Source organism: Mya arenaria, chromosome 2, assembly GCF_026914265.1.
Source record: "Mya arenaria isolate MELC-2E11 chromosome 2, ASM2691426v1".
Lineage (NCBI taxonomy): Eukaryota > Metazoa > Mollusca > Bivalvia > Myida > Myidae > Mya > Mya arenaria.
The window spans coordinates 48651329-48667505 of NC_069123.1; the positions used below are offsets into that span (position 1 = coordinate 48651329).

General features: G+C 36.3%; 1 protein-coding gene across 1 annotated transcript; it reads right to left on the minus strand.

Annotated features, from left to right (window-relative positions):
• Window positions 1–9999: 9999 nt before the first annotated feature.
• Window positions 10000–15451, minus strand: LOC128245420 (40S ribosomal protein S24-like). Its single transcript, XM_052963559.1, has 5 exons — window positions 15367–15451; window positions 14113–14181; window positions 13560–13769; window positions 10935–11048; window positions 10000–10069 (listed from the first exon to the last, which is right to left on the minus strand). The coding sequence occupies exons 1-5, from the start codon at window positions 15367–15369 to the stop codon at window positions 10064–10066; spliced, it is 402 nt and encodes a 133-aa protein (XP_052819519.1). The 5' UTR covers window positions 15370–15451; the 3' UTR covers window positions 10000–10063.
• Between the last annotated feature and the right edge of the window lie 726 nt (window positions 15452–16177).

The following is a 16177-nucleotide window of genomic DNA, read 5'->3' on the forward strand; positions in this document are numbered from 1 at the left end:
GAATGTGCATATTTCTATAACATCTTTAGATGAATGTGCATATTTCTATAACATTTTAGATGAATGTGCATATTTCTATAACATATTTAGATGAAAGTGCATATTTCTATAACATTTTAGATGAATGTGCATATTTCTATAACATCTTTAGATGAGTGTGCATATTTCTAAATTTTTTAGATGAATATGCATACTAAGTATTTCTATCTTTTTATACTCGTATATATTTCCACATCCGTATTCTCATTTGGGGCACAAAATCTCATCATCATGACTAATTTAAAAGCATCATTATTGGATCAGATAGGAAGATATAGATATTTATCAACCCGATATTTTACGGAGCCGGTGTAACAAAGTGTTGGTAAAATACCTGAAATGAGAGAAGGGGTCCATCTATCTTCCACGACGGCCAATATTATGTATGATTTTTTTTTTCTCCAACCCGTTTCCAGAGAAGTAAAAAAGATTTTGCTTGAGCTCTTTCCGCGTGCACAGCAATTAACGTTATGACATTGATCGTGGAAGAACGTAACCTAGTTCCAAGTTTATGAAAGGATTTTTTTTTACATAATTTGAATCGCAAAAACTTGTCCTTAAGAACGAATGTTACATTCAAGCTCTATGGATAAGGCTAAACGGTGGTCATGTTTGTTTGATATGTGTCTTATGCATTTACAAAAGCGCAAATAGCCAAAAGGAGTATTTGTTCTCAACTACAATTAAGTTTGAAGAGATCTATGTTTTAAAAATGTCAGAAAATCTCGAAAGACCTTAATAGCCTTTCGAGATTTTCTGTCGTCAAGAATACAGTAAATCATAAATGTTTTATGCTACATCAATTGCTATGGTAAGATTGACCTCTTTTGTCTTTTGTCCCCCCCCCCCTTGCCCAAGAAAATTTATCAATACATAGTCCGAAATGGTGCATTTTGGGTGCAAATTTTACGCCTAAATTTACATTTAAAGTAGACTTGGACGACATAAGGGGGGTGGGGCTTTTTGAACTTGAACTTTTTGTCCTTGAACTTTTTGTCTTATTTCATGTAAGGGTTTAAATGCATTTCAATGGGTAGTTGAAAGTGCTGAAGTACTCACATATTTAAGAAAAGAAAGAGTTTATAGTATTCTTTAAAATGTTAAGTTGAATGTTAGCTTTAATACTTGTACAAACAATGTAGCCGACAGATTTAACATTGAAGATTTGTTAAGCTGTGATGGATGCCAAAGTTGCCCATTTAAGGTATAGAAGAATGATACATCTTTCATAACGCTTCACAATCTGTATACGGACCACACTACGGAAATGTCGTAATGACAATCGCCTGTGATCGCCTGTGATCGCGACATCCGTTGATGATAACGGGACAGTACGATACTATGTTAACGAAAACACGATATCACGATATAACGATGGTGAAAACGCGACATAACGATGGTGAAAACACGACATCACGATGGTGAAAACGCGACATTACGATGGCGAAAACACGACATTACGATGGTGAAAACGCGATATTAAGATGGTGAAAACACAATGACATATTGCAGTATCATCATCGTGCTGTCGTATTATCGCGTTTTCGTTATCGTACTGTAGCGTTTTCATCATCATACTGTCGCGTTTTCGTTATCGTAGTTTCGTGATTTCGCGTTTTCATCATCGTTCTATGGAGTCTCGCGTTTCATATCAACACATTCACAGGCAATGGCTCTTTGAACGGCATTTCGTACCATACAGGACAAACGTCAGCGCCATGGCGAAAGAGGATCCAATCCAATCCAATACCTAAACCATATAATACGGACTGGTATGAGCCACTGTCTAAAAGAGATATTACTTAAGCACACGTGACCATCTATATATATATTCTACCATACTCAATTATAGAATGGTACAATAGCCAGAAAATGATAACCCCATTGATGTTGAGTATCTGGTTATAGACGACGCAGCAGCACAATCGATCCTTTTCCTCACTAATGTAAAAGACACTATAGTAACCTACATACAACCACGGACCTAAACCATTGTAGGTCCGTGATACAACGCTGCTGCATAGATGATAGTTGTTGGTTTCAGTTTAAGATATGCAATATATATGAGGAGCAAAGGTTATATTTCACGAGTGGCTTTTGGTGTTCACGAGGTGATATATGTTGCAATCTTACACTGAAACAAACATATATTGTTTTATTTCATGCTTGTTATTTAACTTTTTTTAAATGGTATTTAATAGGAAACCCGCTCTAAATGACGTTTTCCGCGAAACGAAACTAAATGACGTAAAAGCATTTTTTCCCGGCACTTTATGAGTTTATGGTTACCAGTTTTACAATGAAACGGGTAAAATCTGAGAAAACAGTGGAACTCGTCGTCAATACAGGTGCCTGTGGTACTTCATACGAATGCGACTTGAATGTCTTCATTTGAAACGTTCTATAAAGGGCAACAGTGATTTACAATGGTCACCTTACACTATTTAATAGTAACTTAAATCGAAATACACATTCTATTCATATTGACAGAAAACAATAGACAAATAAATCGCTTTGAAATATATTGTTTTATAGTAAGTATTTAACACGTGGTAGTATGATATCATGGAACGTTTGTCACAAGTTTCATTTGTTTTCAGTTATAAAAGGTCGTCAAATGTCTTTCAGTTCAGATGCCAAAAGGTGGTTGAACTGTTATCAGCAAACATTTAGGTGGTTAAACCAAAACAAATTGACCATGGAGGCTCTTGTACAGCAAAGGAATTGGCAGGAAATTAAATTACCACATTTAAATAATGTTAACGTAGAAATCATTGCATAAAATGTGTTTTTGGAGCTTAAAAGTATCAAATTCTGGCTTCCCACATTTGTAGACAAAAGACTTGTCGAAGGTTTTCCTTCGATAACTTTTTTATTCCGTAACCTAGAAGCATGAAATAAAAAAACCGAGTGAGGCATGGTAATTGTAGAGCCGAATGCGCGTCATGATATTTTAGAAGCGTATACTTTATAATACTCACCAGGCGAAATAAAATACACATTCTATTCCGAAAATCCTATTGTGTCATTGTTTCGCCGCCATCTTGCATAGCAGACCCCAAAACCTCACTTAAACCGTTGCAGATTCGGAATACCTTTACCCGCCTGTTGAAGGGACTATGATAGTGTTTTTCTTTTCTTCAAATGCACGTTTAAAGGAACTACATGTATATTTATTACCAAATTAATAAGTGTGGCAAATCATAAGGAGTGTTAAACTGGTTGATTGACATTATCACGTGATGCTACCAATATAGTTAATTAAGGTTAAACTACTCGGGAGCTTATGTACTAACCCTTGTTGGCAAATGAAAATAAATTATATGGTATCTGTTTTCTATGTTTAGTCTGTCCCGGCGTTAGTTCGCTTCCCACTACAACCATGATTATTTTATACCTTTATTGTATCTTTTCTGCAATTTCGGTTTCAATGAGTATATTAAAACTATAACTAAAGTGTTTTCAGATGACGGGAATAAAATGAGTTGGTACCAAAACTTGAGCGAGTCCATCGAACACGCTTTATTAGCCTGTTTTAATTATTTCACGCCAAATACATTATGTTCTCTCCTGCTCTTTAAACACTTCGTATTTTCATCAAAATCGTTATCATATTGTCACAGGCATTATGCATTCTAACAATATTATCATCGTGTTGGTCGAGGCTATATGCTTGTGATGCCAGTAGGCGGAGAACGTCGCTGGTTGGCATATTGACAATCCCTGATCGCCATAAAAGCTATACGCACTTGCTTTTGTAAGCAACTCATCGGACGATAGAAACCGTACTTTGCAAGAGCTGATGTAACCGGAGTGCCGTCTGCCGGCGGGGGAGGCGCTGTTCCTACGTTTCTTCAGTATATGTTATATTCAACAAAGATACAAAAATCCTTAAACAACAATTCTGACCAAGTTTCATGTGTATACAGGAAATATACAGTTGCTTCTGCACGAATTGAGGTTTTCTAATATTTGACCTTGTGCCTTACCTTTTGATCCAGATGACATAGGTTTAAAACTAACCAAGAGTTCATCAATACAATATTTCTGACCAGGAAACTCCGTGTTCACATGAAAACAGCAGCATTTATTGCGTAACTTTTGTTAAGATTTCATAATTTACACATGGTATGATGACATATAAGTCCTTGGCCGAGACTTCATCAAGAAAGTTTCATAAACATCGGAAGATATAAAAGCAGCCGTTATTTTTGTTAATAAATTTCCCCTTAGATTTGACAGTAAGACCTTGTTCTGGACCCTGGACAGACGACCCACCTACTACACAAGCTCATTCTGAGAAGTGTATGAAAATAATAGCACACACCATGCAATGACATGTGGGGGTTAATGGCAACCTTCTTGTCATTTTCCTTCGACAAAAATATTAAAACCATCAGGTGTGACCTTATACTTACTGACTTCCCAAAATATACAGTGCACTCTACCGGTCAAGGGCAGTCAACCCATTGGCGTAGTCTCATCAACTTACTTTAAATCGTTCTTGCACAATACATCGCAGGCAAGACCGACAGAGAATAATTGGAAAATGGGAGCAAATCCTACATCTGCCAGACATTTTCAACCATTTCGGAGTTACTCATCTTTTCCCCTCTTGTTACAAATTAACTGTGGAAACTTGGCTGTACAAATATAAATGGGCAATAAAATGGTAAAATAAATATGTCAATATGTTGTGTTAAATTCATATATCTGAAATAGCAGTTCTGACAAATTTCAAAGGATGTCAATGGTTAGTTGTAGGTAAAATAAATTGTGCGATAGTGACCGTTTAATAGCGATATTTTGACCACCAAGGTTAACTTATGACAGCGAAATGCCAATTCTGAAAACCCCACTTCTTTACGAAGTAAATTATCCGAGGTTTTCAAAGTCATTTCAACGTGCTAAAGATCTTCAGACTACATCTAGTGCAAATGTCCAGCATTTTTTTGACAAAAACAAAATCCGATGTTGCAATCGCTCAATCATAACTTCTGGGTTAACACCACACTTAAACGGTCATATACTGGACTTGTCATGAACATTTTTGCGAAGTTTGAAGACCCTTACATATTGGTAGTTACCGGTACTAATTGATCATGAACAATCTTCTAGAAACATATGGTCAGTGGGTTTTATATCAGAAACCATTCACTACCTAGGTTACTGTGACCTTGCCCATATACGTCTAAAATCGCCAGTATTGTCGAGGACTATCTTTTTGTGAAACTCAGACAATTCGGGCTATCGATCGGAAATCATTGTTTTGCTAAATGTGAGTGACCCTGACCTTATAACTTTTAGATCAAGTTTACTCAACTACTTATTATGGTCGACTTTGATGTTCTAGAGTATTTGATCACTATGACCTAGATCTTTGTGATCCTCTACCTCTATATGTTAACAACAATCCTTTTCGTGAAATTTGAGGAATTTAGGGTCAGTCTCATTTCGAGTTCTTGATCAGAAGCATTAAAAGTCGTTATGAGCTTGACCTCAAATCAAAGGCCACCTTGTTCCATGTCCTGGTTCCACAAGCATGCTCGTGTTTTTTTATCTACTCAATAACTGACTTAACTCATTTTTACACTTAACAGCCTAGCATTTAAAAAATGTTAAATGTATGGGCTCCTAAACAATACAAACCCTCCTGAATCAAATGTTAATAATGTTTGGATGAATATTAAAACAAGAGGCCATGAGGCCCATGCTCTGTCCCCTTTAAAGTGTTAAACCCAAAATAGGGTTCAAAGGGGATGGAGCACCCAGATGCCGAAGCGAAACGGGATTTTTACAGTCTCGTTTGATGGCTGTCCTGATTTGAAGCTAACTGGGGTGTCAACATTTACGACACATAAAGTAAGTTACGAAGATCCTTGAAGAGCCGTCCAGTTATTTGGATTTTGCAATTACTAGTATTCCTTCATTCGGAAAGAGCGATCATAACTGTACTTGGGTGTGCATGGCAAGGTTTCAGGAAGGACACGACCAAGTATATTGTTAGTGCATATATGCAGCATTCCATTATAATAACCATGTTGAGTGGGTCTTGCACACAACACGTCATTAATATGTATGTACAAAACACACGAGCCAAGAAATTATAAAATCAATCGTTTCATGACAAAGTTACAGCCTAGCCACACCGACAGACGATACTCGATGTGTATATATGCAGCATTTCATACTGATAAAAGTGTGACCTTGAACTTCCAGGAAGAGGCCAGGTGTTGCATGAATCGCAGACTGTATTTACCGAACACATATATGCCAATTCATTTTAACATCATTTTGTGCATGACAAAGCCCACTATGTTGAATATGCATACAGACTGCATTCCATAATGATACACCTGTAGGGATGCCAGTCTCTCCAGCTTTCATTACTGATTCAATGGCAAGTCTGAACTTGAACTCTTGAGGTAGGATGGTGCATCTTGCACGCAGCAAGTCATCTTAATGTGCATTGCTAAGTTACAACCAGGACATTATCAGCTGTATAAAGTCACTTATAATTCCTCCACACGACAGTTACGGCACAGGCATAACCAACAATACCCTGGTGTATATATGCAGCAATCCATAATGATACTCAACTACTTATTATGGTCGACTTTGATGTTCTAGAGTATTTGATCACTATGACCTAGATCTTTGTGATCCTCTACCTCTATATGTTAACAACAATCCTTTTCGTGAAATTTGAGGATTTTAGGGTCAGTCTCATTTCGAGTTCTTGATCAGAAGCATTAAAAGTCGTTATGAGCTTGACCTCAAATCAAAGGCCACCTTGTTCCATGTCCTGGTTCCACAAGCATGCTCGTGTTTTTTTATCTACTCAATAACTGACTTAACTCATTTTTACACTTAACAGCCTAGCATTTAAAAAATGTTAAATGTATGGGCTCCTAAACAATACAAACCCTCCTGAATCAAATGTTAATAATGTTTGGATGAATATTAAAACAAGAGGCCATGAGGCCCATGCTCTGTCCCCTTTAAAGTGTTAAACCCAAAATAGGGTTCAAAGGGGATGGAGCACCCAGATGCCGAAGCGAAACGGGATTTTTACAGTCTCGTTTGATGGCTGTCCTGATTTGAAGCTAACTGGGGTGTCAACATTTACGACACATAAAGTAAGTTACGAAGATCCTTGAAGAGCCGTCCAGTTATTTGGATTTTGCAATTACTAGTATTCCTTCATTCGGAAAGAGCGATCATAACTGTACTTGGGTGTGCATGGCAAGGTTTCAGGAAGGACACGACCAAGTATATTGTTAGTGCATATATGCAGCATTCCATTATAATAACCATGTTGAGTGGGTCTTGCACACAACACGTCATTAATATGTATGTACAAAACACACGAGCCAAGAAATTATAAAATCAATCGTTTCATGACAAAGTTACAGCCTAGCCACACCGACAGACGATACTCGATGTGTATATATGCAGCATTTCATACTGATAAAAGTGTGACCTTGAACTTCCAGGAAGAGGCCAGGTGTTGCATGAATCGCAGACTGTATTTACCGAACACATATATGCCAATTCATTTTAACATCATTTTGTGCATGACAAAGCCCACTATGTTGAATATGCATACAGACTGCATTCCATAATGATACACCTGTAGGGATGCCAGTCTCTCCAGCTTTCATTACTGATTCAATGGCAAGTCTGAACTTGAACTCTTGAGGTAGGATGGTGCATCTTGCACGCAGCAAGTCATCTTAATGTGCATTGCTAAGTTACAACCAGGACATTATCAGCTGTATAAAGTCACTTATAATTCCTCCACACGACAGTTACGGCACAGGCATAACCAACAATACCCTGGTGTATATATGCAGCAATCCATAATGATACTCAACTACTTATTATGGTCGACTTTGATGTTCTAGAGTATTTGATCACTATGACCTAGATCTTTGTGATCCTCTACCTCTATATGTTAACAACAATCCTTTTCGTGAAATTTGAGGAATTTAGGGTCAGTCTCATTTCGAGTTCTTGATCAGAAGCATTAAAAGTCGTTATGAGCTTGACCTCAAATCAAAGGCCACCTTGTTCCATGTCCTGGTTCCACAAGCATGCTCGTGTTTTTTTATCTACTCAATAACTGACTTAACTCATTTTTACACTTAACAGCCTAGCATTTAAAAAATGTTAAATGTATGGGCTCCTAAACAATACAAACCCTCCTGAATCAAATGTTAATAATGTTTGGATGAATATTAAAACAAGAGGCCATGAGGCCCATGCTCTGTCCCCTTTAAAGTGTTAAACCCAAAATAGGGTTCAAAGGGGATGGAGCACCCAGATGCCGAAGCGAAACGGGATTTTTACAGTCTCGTTTGATGGCTGTCCTGATTTGAAGCTAACTGGGGTGTCAACATTTACGACACATAAAGTAAGTTACGAAGATCCTTGAAGAGCCGTCCAGTTATTTGGATTTTGCAATTACTAGTATTCCTTCATTCGGAAAGAGCGATCATAACTGTACTTGGGTGTGCATGGCAAGGTTTCAGGAAGGACACGACCAAGTATATTGTTAGTGCATATATGCAGCATTCCATTATAATAACCATGTTGAGTGGGTCTTGCACACAACACGTCATTAATATGTATGTACAAAACACACGAGCCAAGAAATTATAAAATCAATCGTTTCATGACAAAGTTACAGCCTAGCCACACCGACAGACGATACTCGATGTGTATATATGCAGCATTTCATACTGATTAAAGTGTGACCTTGAACTTCCAGGAAGAGGCCAGGTGTTGCATGAATCGCAGACTGTATTTACCGAACACATATATGCCAATTCATTTTAACATCATTTTGTGCATGACAAAGCCCACTATGTTGAATATGCATACAGACTGCATTCCATAATGATACACCTGTAGGGATGCCAGTCTCTCCAGCTTTCATTACTGATTCAATGGCAAGTCTGAACTTGAACTCTTGAGGTAGGATGGTGCATCTTGCACGCAGCAAGTCATCTTAATGTGCATTGCTAAGTTACAACCAGGACATTATCAGCTGTATAAAGTCACTTATAATTCCTCCACACGACAGTTACGGCACAGGCATAACCAACAATACCCTGGTGTATATATGCAGCAATCCATAATGATTTAACTCTAAGGTTGACCTTGAACTCTACGGTCGAGTCGTGCATGGCACACATTTTCTTTATATACCAAACTGAAGTGCCTATTTATTTTAAAATCCCTCGACATGACCAAGTTACAGCCTGGACAGGGTAAAAATATTCTATGAACATATATGCAGCATTCAATAAGAATTTAACTCCATGTGTGACCTTGAACTTTGAGGTAAGGTTGTTCGTATTCCATGTGACTTATCATTTTTATTTTAAAATTTCTGTGCATGACAAAGTTACAGCAGAGAAACAACCAACTATACTGTACATGCTTTCAGGCAGCATTCCATTATGAAGGTGCAATTTAGATATGCCCTTCTGAATAATACACATCTCTCTGTACAATGTTGGCTCTCTTGCTATTTGGACATTTTCAGTTTGGAGCATGTCATCATGTTTCATATCGAGAAAAACACCAATAATACTAAACTCTACAAGAAGTTGTCTCCTTAAAATTTGGAATTTCAAGGGCCAAAATACAGGCATACAGGGGGATCTGGGTGGTTTTGGATTGGAGCCCAGCCTTCTTGATATCGGACTACTGGTACTAAACAAGATTGATTCAGATACAATCAAAGCTGTTTTATTGGGTTGATGGGCGCACGGACACCACCTTTGGCCAGTCGATAGTACTAAAGATAGTAACAGTACTAGAATATAGCACTTGTTTCTTATTTTCCTTTCTCTACATCTGACACTGTTTTATATGAGAATACCAATGCTAAACATTTTCCATGAATATATCTATTTTATACTGGAGCAAAAAAACAAAAGTTAAACCAAATTCCAGTTTTTCTCTTTAATAGTATGGTATGTACAAGACAAGCCAAGAAAACCCAGCTGCAGACTTATTTCTGAAAAAGAAAAAAAAGAGTATAAATACAATTATTGTTCCAACAAACATTATCATGATAGAACCAAAAAAATCAATATAAGATCTTCTGTTTCCACAGTGAAATAAATTCATTGTATCTAAAGTTCAACATGAAGCACAATTAACAGCAAGACTTCTGAATCAATATACTGCAATCAGAACTATCAGTGACAAAATAAGCTTGAAAAAATGCTCACAATTGGTGATTAAATAAACAAGGTTAATTTTGTCAACATTAAGAGTTTAAGGGCCACAACTCAGATTGAAATCATATCTGGCTGGCTTATAAAATTTGTACCATTGAATATAAAAACTTCTAACAAGAGAAATTCAGGGCACGTGTAAGATGTAAAAAATTTAGAGAACCGACAGCTCAAGGGTAATAACAGGTGAAAAATGAGCAAAATCCAAGGTTGATTTCCTTTTTCAATCATAATTGTTTATTATTAAAATATTTGTTTGAAGTTTGAATCTTTCATTTAATTCATTAATACGCGAAAAAATATTACTTCACGTTCAGTAAAGATTTGATAAAAAAGACATAAAAATTAGTCTTTTGGATGAACAAGCCCAAATTCATATACTACTGCTTGGCATAACATTTTTGAACAAACCCAACTGTATAAAACTCAGAATGAAACCAAGCCCAGACAGCTTTTTACCAGTGCAGGGCTTGCAGGTTGTGCTTATGACCACTGTCACAATGCAATATAATCCCTCCCTGACATGCTACACAGTCAACATAATTCTCTTCATTATTATGTTGTCAGTTGCCTTAAGTATCAGCATGATAATAAGTTAATAACCCTTTTCCACTTTGCAGAACGATGGTTAATCTTTCTCACCTTTTTACCAGCTCCAATCTTTGCCTTTGCCGTCCCTCTGACCTTCAGCGTTCTGTTCTTCTTTTCTTTCCTCTGTTTACGTCCAGGCCGGGCAACTTTCTCGTACAGGCCATGCTGAAATACAGACACCACAATACTACAATACAACCCTAGAATTATTTTCTTACACAGTTCAGACACGGGCCCAATTTCTCGAAACTTCTGAAGTCGCTTATAACTGGATTAAGCTACGCTCGTTATTTTTGTTTTTCAATAATTTGCGTTAAATTAACTTCTTTAAGAACTTATATACTTTATATAAGAATTAAATTGATGATTATCACAATAAACCATTTTCCTTTCATAAAAGTTCAATGTAAGTACATGTTTTATTTTAGCTAATTGAAATAAGCTACTTAAGCCTGTTAAGCTTAAGAAGTATCGAGAAAAGGGGGCCAGGGGCATAACACAGAACAAGCTAGTTTCTTTGATTGTACATAAAAAATTATGGACACCACAGTCAAGGGTCTTCATAATTAATGCTTTAATAATTAATACATGAACAGTGACTTTCGCCAATTATAGTGGTGAATTTCATTTATAAAGTTAAACAATGGATTGAGTGGTTGTAAAACTAGATATTAATTTGCATCAGCATGCAGGAATTTGACTCAGCATTTGGTCTTAAATGATAAACTAAAGTCATTACATGACCAATTACTGACAAAAACACAATTTCGGACAAAGACCAGGGCACTAATACTATCATTAAAGAAAGGATTAGCACTACAGATGAGCCCAAAATCAGTCAAGTAAATTTTGATCTCTTTTTACTTTTACAAAACCGCCGGAATCTAAACATACTGTACATTTTTGATAAGCTTCATCCGTAACCTTTGCAATGATATACAACACTTGACACTTCTTTTGCAAATCAAAAAGAAATCGAGCAAATAACTAATCCTGTCAGTGCGATTTTTAAGGGTTGGAAATGTTTATAGAACCCAACGTAATACAGTGTGATCAGAGTCAAGATCATGCACAGGTGGCATATAGCAACAATTCATCGACTGTTCCAAACATATATCAACAAAGTTTTGTAAATGCATCAATGACAAATGCTTTCAGAGAGACAGCGTGCTCGACTATTCCGCCGCTTTTCAGTTTAGGCAAAAAAAAAGAAGTTCTTGTTTCTGATCACCCGACCGACTGTACTTTTTTCTCTCCCCAAAATCAATTTTGATAGAACAGAGTCCCGGGAAAACGGTACTGAATACGAAAAAAAGTGCTATCCAACAACGATATTTAAACAGGGCTTTCAATGGAACCTACCTCTTGTGAGATATCGTCAATGACCCTAAGTTCGCAATTAAGTGTCACCTTTGAACCTAGAGTTCAGTGCAAGAGTCGTTAGTCCTGAAACTGAAGATCAATGGGGCCGCAAACCATGTGCTGAATGTTTGTTTATTCAATTAAACTTTCTTTAAAGTAAACACATGTCAATAGCAATTAACGCCCGAAGTGACAAGTGAACAACCCTGTCCATTAACAGCAGTCAAATCTATGTCGTGAATAACTCCACCATTATGTAAATGGATACCTTCGGCAGTTCTAGCTAACTTCGAACAACAACGTTTCAGTATCAACAATTGAGATGAAATTTAATTCAATTTTACCTATTAGCTAAAAAAATAAATCTTGGAACTTTGTAAATGCGTAAAAAAAATAAACAATTTTCGTCTAGCTCTCCTGCACATGAACATGGTCCAAAAAGCGCTGTAAACAGGTGCTTTTACGTTAGCTTCCTGTTAATTTTAATGAAAGTGAAAGAAGAACTATTTGACGTAAATCCTGTACTATCTAAAGTTAAGTTCTATTGCATAACATGTGGATTGCTCTGCCATTTTTATTAAAGAACAATAAAGGGATATTGGTAATTGGAACGCTGAATGTTTTTGTTTACTTCCAAAAGAATCCTAAGGTGAAAATGAAACTGAAAATAAAAGCAAGAAAAATGTCGTCGCATATTGGATTTTGACAAGGATGCATAAGATTACATAACAAATAATACATGCATCCTTTTAACTCAACCCTTACCAGTACAACTTCGATAACATTGAAATATATCGCCAGTCTTTGTAACATATTTCGGTAGCCAGTACAGGATGTTGCTATTTTTAGTAACGAAAGGTATTTCCCCGCTATTCCAATTGCAGACAATACATTCAAAATTCCGATCAAAAGGTTTATTAAAAAAAGAAAAAGAAAAAAAAATCCCTTCCTACCGACCCTTAGGATTTTGAGGCCTGTAACCAGAAACAAGAACTTTTTTTATGGCCTCTAGGATTGGAAAGTTCTTGGCAAAACATGCATGGATCACTGTAAAATTAGATTAGAATGATGCCTGCGAAGATTTGTGTAAACAGACTAAGGCGAGTAAAATAGCTCTCCTTATTCTTCGAATAGTCGAGCTAAAAAGTGCATTTTACAGACCATAAGTGAGTCCCTTAAAATAGTTAAATGAAATAGTTCAACGGCAGCAGCTTTTTATCCTTCTTCATAAAGAATGATAAGCCTCCAAAGTGACATAACAATTCAAACAGTTTTTTGTACAACTCACTGCATATTAAAATAACCACTTCATACCCTTGAAAGTCTGTGTTTTGGTTCAAATTTCTTGGCAAAGTCGAGACTGTCGTAGATGAGGGCAAAGCCCGTAGTCTTGCCACCCCCAAACTGTGTGTGAAATCCGAAGCAGAAGATTACATCAGGTGTGGTCTTGTACATGCGAGCCAACTTCTCGCGAACTTCAGTCTTCGCTAGAGTGGCCTTGCCGGGATGCAGCACATCTACAATCTGCAAAATGTCCCAAATCATTACTTTAGATGTTAATTTGCCAATTGCATGACAGCAGTGTTTCAACTTAGGCTTAGATATGACCTGACATAAATCACTCATAGTCTCATTTACCATTATCTTATTAAGCAAATGTCTCGATCAGGTGTCAATCTAAATTTATGCAACTATATTTTTTGCATTCAAAAATGTTTTCTGGTTTTTCAAAAGTTCTAAATATCTCCATGTCCTTCGTCATGGTGTAGTCACACACATTGCATTATCAAAACAAAGCTAAACATGCAATATTGAAACTAAATAGAACTTTTACAAAGTACATCAGTAATTTAATTTTAAAGCTCACCATCTGCCTCCGGCAGAGCAGACGATTGGTCATGAACTTGCGAGTTCGCAGAGTGGCCGTTCCTTCACTCTGAAAAAAAGAATTGTTTACTGATTTTGTATCATTTTAGATAAATTTGTTTAAAGATGTTAGGTTTGAAAATCAATGTCAGATTACAATGCAGGTAATGTTAAATTATTTTCTTTTACTTTCCTCAGTTAAAAATGAATGACAAAGCAATAATGTAGTGGCAATTTTAAGATTTGTCCAAATTTTTACTCAATTCATGACCCCCTCCCCCATACTAAATCGGTCTGATTCACTTATTTTGCTATTAATAGGACTCGCCTTCACTGATATTAATAAACAGGTTTAATAAAAAGAAAGGCTTTCTGAATGTTGATTGTGCAAGGAAACCAAGTGTATGCTTGAACTGTTACTCATGATGTTAGCTACAATAATGAGCGATCAGGGATACTTTTTTTATTATTTTGACATTTATGTATCCCTGTAACGCTACAACTCTCTACCATTTTACAACGGGCGAAATGATATACTGTAATAATATGCATTGATGTTGAATAATAATGATATAATTGATCGAAATGTACCTGACAGTGATCTTAACTGGGTTGGATTTGTCGTCAAGAGTCGTTATTTTCACATAAATATACTCTGGGTCACGAAATAGTTGTAGCGTTACAGGGATACACATGAAATGTCAAAATAATAAAAAAGTATCCCTGATCGCTCATTATTGTAGCTAGGTTAGAATCCTCACCAGGATCTGATGACAATGCAGTGTTCAGCTATTTGACAACTTAATACCTTTTATTTCAAACCCTCAAAGTTCAATTGACATTAGTCATTTAGTCAAAAAAACACATTGATAGGCGATATATACTTGAAAGAACCGTTCAAAACATAAAAATGTATTATTGGCGTTGAAGACTCCGCAAATAACAAACGGAACAAAATGCGTACTCTGTTAATATTCTGTTTCCATTCTTCACATTTACAAGGTAACGACTACGCGTTCTTATTGTTAAATAAACCTAAAAAAGTAACTTTCCACAAAGTACTTTTGACTCGACAATCGTTTATAAACACTGGATTCGGATGCATATTTTTCATATAAGCTCAAACCCATTTAGTATGATTGCAAGAATATGTGATAGATTGATATGCGTAGACATTTTATCCAATTATATAAGCATCGATGGGACTTTCAAACATAATTAAATTGACGGATATTTCCAAGAGGTATTTGTTTACCATGTCTGTATCTTGGACCAACACAGGAAAAGGAAGTAAAATTGTGAAAAACCTACACCGTAATATAAACTATAGTTTTTTGACAAGTGCTGTTATCAGTAGTTCCGTCAAGTAATTTAGACATTTTATTTCAAAAGTTTTCTCTCAAACATTCATGTCGATATATAAAATGGATAATTTAAATATAATTTTCAATTCATATTCGTTTTAAATATGTAAAATAGTACGGTAGTGGTTTCATATGATTAACTGTTAAAAAGTCCTTAAGTTAAAACGTCCCCAGGAACTTGTCAAAACCGCCCCAAGAACGTCCCCACTTTTGAGTGAACATTGCATTTAGTACTCATTTTAATTAACAAATGAATATGCAATGGATTAATATTTGAATAATACCGACTGTAACAGCGTGAAGCATTTTGTTTTGTACACACATTTAGCACATAAACGAGAGGCAATTATTTTCTCATATTTAATAAAAAGCATGCATAGAAATCCTGAATGTTAAGTTTATTTTATTTATTTTTGCAATAACGAACTAAGTAAAATACCTTATACATCCGTCGTTGTTGGTTCGGACAGCTTGTCCAAAGACGCCCCCCCCCCCCGGCTCCCCGCTTCCCGTTCCAATACGGGGAGTTGAACCACTGACGTTCCAGTTACCGGCATTATATTTTATTTGAAGCAGTTTAAATCATACACTTACTGTTTTATCCCGACTCTTTATTTCGTCTTAGTGGGCTAAGTGCTAAAATTATGTTCAGAAATTTCTGGTATGCATTCAGCCAGATATTATAACGTTTACCCTAACACA